Here is a 7,402-nt window from a genome sequence, read left to right on the forward strand (position 1 = left end):
ACCACTCCAGTGACCGTACTCCTAAGCCACAATGGGGACTATTGTCATGTGGCCTGATGCCAGGGTATTCCCTTGGGCTAGCCTTGTAGAGCCTTCAGGCCCATTCACCTACTACACACCTATGAAGCAATGAACCTATGGATCTCAGTACTGGCAAGTGTGTGTGTGTGTGTGTGTGTGTGTGTGTGTGTGTGTGTGTGTGTGTGTGTGTGTGTGTGTGTGTGTGTGTGTGTGAATAGTAATCTCAGTGTGTTGGGCTGATGAATATCCCCTGTGGTTGTGGTTATTAACATCAGAGGTGTATCCAAACCACAACAACATACCGATCTCCACTATACAACAGATGTTGTAAATCAGATTAAGCGCTTCAATCTCATATGTATCACTCTGGGACTTCTTCAGAATTAATTACAACAGTCGGGTCACCTCCTTTATATTCATTAAATAAACCTAATTAACAATTAAGTATTTAAATATTTAAAGGAGCATGTGGGAAACTGCTTTAATCCATAAGCATCCCCAAAAGCACATAAAATGTATAAAAATTTCACAAATAATACCAACCACCATCCAAAAAAAATAATTCTTATTAATAACCAATGAACAAATGTGTGAAAAAACCTAAACTGGAACAATAAATAAAAAATAGGTTTAAATATCAAAAATGTTGTTAAAAATTCCTATTAAAAATCCAGGGGTTTCTCTTTAGCACTGGTAGCAAAGATACATACTCATTTAATCCTGGTTCAACTACCCCATTCAGTCTTACGATCCAATAAAATTCCCTTAAATCAGTCTGTAGTTCCCACCAACCACCTCTTGTACTATGTGATACAACTTCCAATATACCAAATTTAAATTTTGGTTCCCTTTGACAAATAAGTGTGTGTCTGTATAAGGCAGTATTGGTGTTTCTTTAAGCTATGGCATACAGATGATATACTCTGGATCTAAATTTTCTCTCTGTTTTGCAGACATGAAAATTTTGGCATATTTGACAAATGGAAATATAAATAACACCCTTTGTGTTACAATTGCCTTTTTGTAAGTTAACACCCTGCCTACTTCCCCTTAAAAACACCACATCACTGTCAAGGATGAAAGGACATTGCTTACACTGACCGCATTTGGTTGTACCCTTGATTTACTATTATTGGCTTCACACTCAAGTGCGATAGCCGTTTCTGTACTGTAAAAGTGTTTTTTCTGCTGTATCTGTGTTATTTTTGAAAAAAAAAAACAAAAAAACAAAAATAAATCTTCCTATTTCCCACTTTTCTAAGCTATAAAAGTCCAGTTTTCAGACATTTGCTGATACCTGGACTGTGTTTAAGCTTCTGTGTTGCCCATACCTTACTTGGATAGAAGGCAGTTACTCTGTTCACCAGTGATAGTGTGGAGCTTTGAACAGCCTACCTGTCCTTAGAGGAGTGGTTTCAGCCCAGAAATTGTAGTTTTATTGGCCATTTTGGACTAATTTCTAGCTCTTTCATCATTCTGATATTAAAAACACATTTGTGCAGTTTTTTGTGCTTGTATCAGCTCAGCAAGATCCTGCCCAGGTGTCCTGCAGAGTCCTACAGCACCAGAGAGAGAATAAAGAGATGTTGGAGTGTTTAAGTACCATTTTCTGCTTTTTCTTGCTGTTTATTGTTAATTCCCCCTAAACGCTCAGTTCCTGGTGTTTACTGATGCTCAAAAAGCTCATTTTAACTGCATTTGTACTTATTTACTGCCTGCACTTTAAAAAAGTCATTTTTGTCTTAAATTGCATTATTTAACTGTTGTTGGCTTCACACTCAAGTGCAATAACCATTTCTGTACTGTAAAAGTGTTTTTTTCAGCTGTATCTGTGTTATTTTTGAAAAAAAATTATTCCTATTTCCCACCTTTCTAAGTTAGAAAAGTACGGTTTTCAGATATTTGCTGATACCTGAACTGTGTTTAAGCTTCTGTGTTGCCCATACCTTACTTGGATAGAAGGAAGTTACTGTGTTCACCAGTGAGAGTGGGGAACTTTGAACAGCCTACCTGTCCTTGGAGGAGTGGTTTTAGTCCAGAAATTGTAGTTTTATTGGCCATTTTGGGCTAATTTCTATATCTTTCATCTTTCTGATATAAAATCTGCATTTGTGCAGTTTTGCGAATAGCACAGCAGTGGTTAGCTTGGGTTAAACTATTCCCTCTGATCTTCAGTTTTTCCCATGGTACTATCCAGTTCTTCCAGCTTTAGCACTCAAATCAGTGCTTTCCGACTAGTACTTGCTCAAAAAAGTGACAGAAGTACAAACTATAGTACTCGATCCCAACATTTGTTTATAAGGAACAGTCAAATTACTCTCATCCACCAGCTCAACAAGAAAAGGTTCATCAACCCATTCAGGCATGTCCAAACGCCAGTTCCCAGTGTTTTCTCCTTTTCACCTGATGAATCTGGACATCCTGAGGCAATGTCACAACTGCCTCATGTACACAGACAACCTGCACGATCCTACCACACGACACTAAAATCTGCAAGAGATGCACTTACAAAGCCAAACTTGATACAAAGTTCTCTCCAGCCATGACTGGAACAGACATTCAAGAGGAGAAGGTAACAACCTGCAACACCCCACTTACTACACATAGACCCACCATACCTGAAGCTGCAAAACCCACACAAAGATACATGGAGACATACTCAGAGTCTCTAAATAAAAATCTGCGGAAACAACAGAGACCTCCAAAGCAGACATGCAAGCAACCTCCACCCACAAACATACTGCAACCAACACATAACCTCCAAAATCAGTGTGCCACACAACCACGGCCCATAAGACATAACATCATACCTAACACACTTGTAATAGGAGACTCTATAGTCAGGCACACTCATGTCCCACTCACCAGGCTGGACAAAGGGAAGGTTACTGCCAGCTGCCTCTCGGGTGCCAGAATCCTCCACATCACACAGGCACTCAGGTCACTCCATAACAAGTACAAATATGACTCTGTCATTGTCCATGCTGGTGTGAATGACCTGAAACGTACCTCCCTGGACTACATGAAAAGAGACATAGAGGAGCTCTCTGATTATGTAACCAAGGCGAGTATGACCCTAGCCCTGAGTAGCATCTTACCTTCACCAAGAATGAAACCCCAGTACAAGGAAAAAGTGATCAATTTCAACAATTGGATAAGCTTTGGTGTCATTCACAGGGGATCCAGTATCTGTCTGCCTGGGATGATATGCTCGACAAGCCATGATGCTTTGCCAGAGATGGCTTGCACCTGTCACCCCTGGGATTCAGGATACTGGCCAAGGCTCTTGCCAACCCCATAGTGTCTTTTTAGGCAAGGCTCAAAAGACAAACCCACCACCATAATCAGTACCAGTGACAAAAAACGGAGGGTAATGCTGCTAACTGCCAGGAGTTTAAACCTAAAAATGCATGTGCTCTAGGCTCTTCTCAAAATGGAGAACATCAATATTTGTGCAGTAACTGAGACCTGGTTCAAGGCTCAAGAGAGCACCCCAACGATTCCAGGCTACAACTCATAAAACACATTTTGGCAACAAAACCTGGACTGAAACACCAAGGGAGGAGGCGTATCCATATTCATCAAGGATAACCACACCTCCAGACTAGTTGCAAAGTATGATGCCCCAGAGATCATCCAAGTGCAACCGACAATGGGCAAAACTGTAATCCAGATTGCAGCTTGCTACAGATCACCATCCCTGCCCCAAGACCCCCACTACTTGTTCCTTGAGGTACTGGAAAACATGACGGTCCAACCAAACACCCAAATACTGGGTGATTTCAATTACCCAAACATCAACTGGGAAAACTACTCAAGCACTAATACCTTTGCTTAACGCTTCCTTGAATATTTTAACTCAAATGCCCTGGACCAGCTTATCAACACCCCCACAAGGGGCAACAATATACCAGACCTGGTCATCACCAACATGGGGAAAAAGTGCTCCATACCAGAGGTAAATTTCTCATTGGTTAGATCAGACCATGAACTCATCACCCTTGATATCCACATACCACCCCTCCCCCAAGGAAACAACAGCAAAATCTTCTCCAAAGCAAACTTTATGCTATTTAAGACGGAGGTGGCAAACTTTGTTACTCCCATGCAGAATGACAATTCGGTTGAATCTGCTGTAGCCTGCACAAAGGCACTCTACAAGCACTTACATGAGTGCATGAACCGTGCTATCCTGAACAAAACCAAGACCCATTCCTCCAAGAAAAGGAAACCAGTCTGGTGGACCCCGGCCATAAACAAGCTCTATAATAGAAGGAAGAAATTATTACAAAAAAGAGTAAAAACCCAGGAATGGAGGAGCTCCCTGACCAACCTTAGCAAAAAGCTAAGATCCCTTATAAAATCCCCAAAGGCGAGCTTTGAAAGAAAAATCACAACAGACACCAAAGACACTGCTCCGGCACTATTAAGGCTGCCCTTGTCCACTCCTTTCCAACTTCCTCGTTCACTGAGTGTGCATAAAACGGCATCAATGAGACGAAGATAATTTTATAGTTTAATAACTTTAAAGAGTATAACCAAAACAAAGACAAAAAACAAAGAACAAGTAAATTTAGCGCTTTCGTCTCCTTTATAATTATATTTATAATCATGTTTATATTAAATTACATACAATCTATATTACAAGTTTTTTAGAGAACCAATTTGTATTGAGCCTCTGTTTTATTCCAACTTATTATGAACTTATAATGGTATTTATTAACTAGTGCTTTTGAACAACGCCTGTGTTTTTTAGCACAGGCTATATCCATATATTTAAGAGTAGTATGAAAAATAAAGGAATGTTTCTTTAAATGTGATTCTCTGTTTTATTAGCTAATTAGTTAATTAGATACACTATGGATGGTATAAAAAGAGAATTGAACAGTGGATTACAGATTCTGATGAAGTCTCCCTGAAGGAGACGAAAGCGCTAAATCTACTTGTTCTTTGTTTTTTTGTCTTTGTTTTGGTTATACTCTTTAAAGTTATTAAACTATAAAATTATCTTCATCTCATTGATGCCATTTTATGCACACTCAGTGAACTAGGAAGTGTGAAAGGAGTGGACAAGGGCAGCCTTAATAGTGCCGGAGCAGTGTTCTTTATTGGTGTATTGTGATTACTTTTTGGTTACTAGTTGCCCGTTTTCTTGTTCCGGACACGAGGAGTCCAGTTTTTTTAAAAAATGGAAAGCAGTGGTATGCTTAATGAACTCTTGCGAGTAATTCAGGCACACTCGCAGGTTGAAATTTCACCGACAGGAGCTTCCAGTGAAATTCCTTGTGCGCAGAGTAGCCCGAAGGACCCGAGGGCTAACCGTGTGACACCGGAAGTTAGCGACCAGCAGACACGAGGCAGAGGGGCTACGGAGGTGAACGCGAGTAGGAGGAACGCCAACGGGACTTATTTTAATAATTCTAACTTCAACGGAGATAGGGGCAGAGGGGAACATGCTGTTGTGGAGAACTATAAAGATATGGACTTTGTTCAATGGCTCAACAAATCGTTCACGCATAGTGTGAAAGGAAAAGAAAAAGCGAATACTAAGGAACAAACGAACAGTTTCACATATAAAGAAAAATGTAAGATTTTTAAGAAACTATTGCTTAAATTTAAAGCATTGACTGTGGAAAATTGGTACTTTGAGAAATGTATCAAAGAGAAAATAGTACCAAAAGGACTTAGATTAAACAACTTTCCGAACAACAGTTATAGTGATAAAACATTTTTCAAGAATATATGTGATATTCTTAATGACTGTGGACTGGCAATATTAAAAGCAATGGTCCAATACAATATTGAAGTTATGGAACAAATGAAATGTGAAATAGACAAAATATATGGTGAAATTAATTCTGACTTGTTGTACTCAGTAGATGAATATAAACATGTCTATTGTAGAGTTTTGCATGATGCGGATGTTGCTACCAATACTAACATTAATAGGAAACTAAAAAAGTTTGAAAGGGATATTAGTGAGTATGGGAAAGGTAATGCATACAATTTTGAAAACTTTACTAATAATTATAAGTATAATAACCGTTTTAAAATGAACTTTCAAAATAGGAATAGTCATTTCAATTACCCAAGGGGGGCCATTAGGGAGGGACATTGGGAGCGTGGTGAAGTAGATGACCATAACCAGTCCTTTTACGAAGAATTTCCAGTTTTGGAAAGGAATGACAATGCTGCTAGTACAAATGTCCCTTTAGAAATGGAAGAGGTGAGGAGGTCGGAGAGGTTGAGGAACCAGAACCAGCAGGCATCTTATGCGCAGGCCGCCTCGGGGAACAATACACATACAGGGAGGGGGTACAGACAGCAGAATTTTCAGTAACTTCTGACTATGACCCATTGCAAGCTCACACCGTTAGTTTTTTTACAGAGGCTCATGAAAATAGGAATAGAATTTTAAACACATATAATAATTTTAACATTTTTAATTATACTGATACTGTTATTAATCGAAGTTTTTTTGAATTATTTACCAAAGGTTTTACTTTTGTACCAGTGGAAAAACTAAGAATTGAGAATTTAATTCTTGATGTTAAATTATTCACACGCAAATTGAATTTTAAGCACCTATACAAGGACGGAGTGGGGCAAGATAGGGTGAATCCACTAAATAGGCGTAGTATATTTAACCCACCTATACAGTGTGAAATTTTAAACTTTGAAAGATGTGTCATTAATAGAATAAGAAAGGAATATAATAATAACAACAAAGTGAAATTTAATTTGACGAAAGATGAAAATAAGTTATTAAATGAACTGAGTAATAATGATAAAATACGTATTATGAAGCCTGATAAGGGTGGGGGTATAGTCCTTATGGACAAGTGGGATTATATCAAGAAAATGAAAGATATATTAGATAAGGACGAACAGTATAGTTTGGTTACCAAAAATGAGATTAATATATTATATAGGAAGATAGATTTAATTTTGGAAGATAATTTGTTTTCTGGAATGATTGACCTGGAACTATATAGGTTTTTAACAGTACCTAAACCGGTTATACCAGCCATATTTGGTATACCAAAAACACACAAATCCCTAGTGGACCCACCTATGAGACCAATAGTAGCATCACAAGGGTCAAAAACCCAAGCTATGGCAATCTATGTGGACATTATGATTAAAGAATTTTATAGTAGGTTCGACCACATATTAAAGGATTCTTGGGATTTTTTGACAAAAATAGGGGAGAGTACTTATAGTGAAGAAATGTATTTTATAACGATGGATGTTAAAGATTTATTTTCAGTCATTCCACAAACTATTGGAATAGAATGGTTTGAAAAAGTTTTAATTGAAATGAATTTTTTAACATCTGTCCAATTTAGGACTGTGCTTGAATGTATGGAATTAGTACTAA

General features: G+C 38.2%; 1 protein-coding gene across 1 annotated transcript in view; it reads right to left on the minus strand.

The window, feature by feature from the left end:
• Positions 1-4,234, minus strand: part of LOC122795051 (pentraxin fusion protein-like) — a 60,371-nt gene extending 56,137 nt beyond the window's left edge. Inside the window, exon 1 of the mRNA XM_044063627.1 lies at positions 4,191-4,234. Within this exon, the coding sequence (XP_043919562.1) occupies positions 4,191-4,234 (44 nt within the window). The remainder of the gene's footprint in view (positions 1-4,190) is intronic.
• Between the last annotated feature and the right edge of the window lie 3,168 nt (positions 4,235-7,402).

This window comes from Protopterus annectens, chromosome 2.part1, assembly GCF_019279795.1.
Source record: "Protopterus annectens isolate FY-2018-M chromosome 2.part1, PAN1.0, whole genome shotgun sequence".
Classification (NCBI taxonomy): Eukaryota; Metazoa; Chordata; order Ceratodontiformes; family Protopteridae; genus Protopterus; species Protopterus annectens.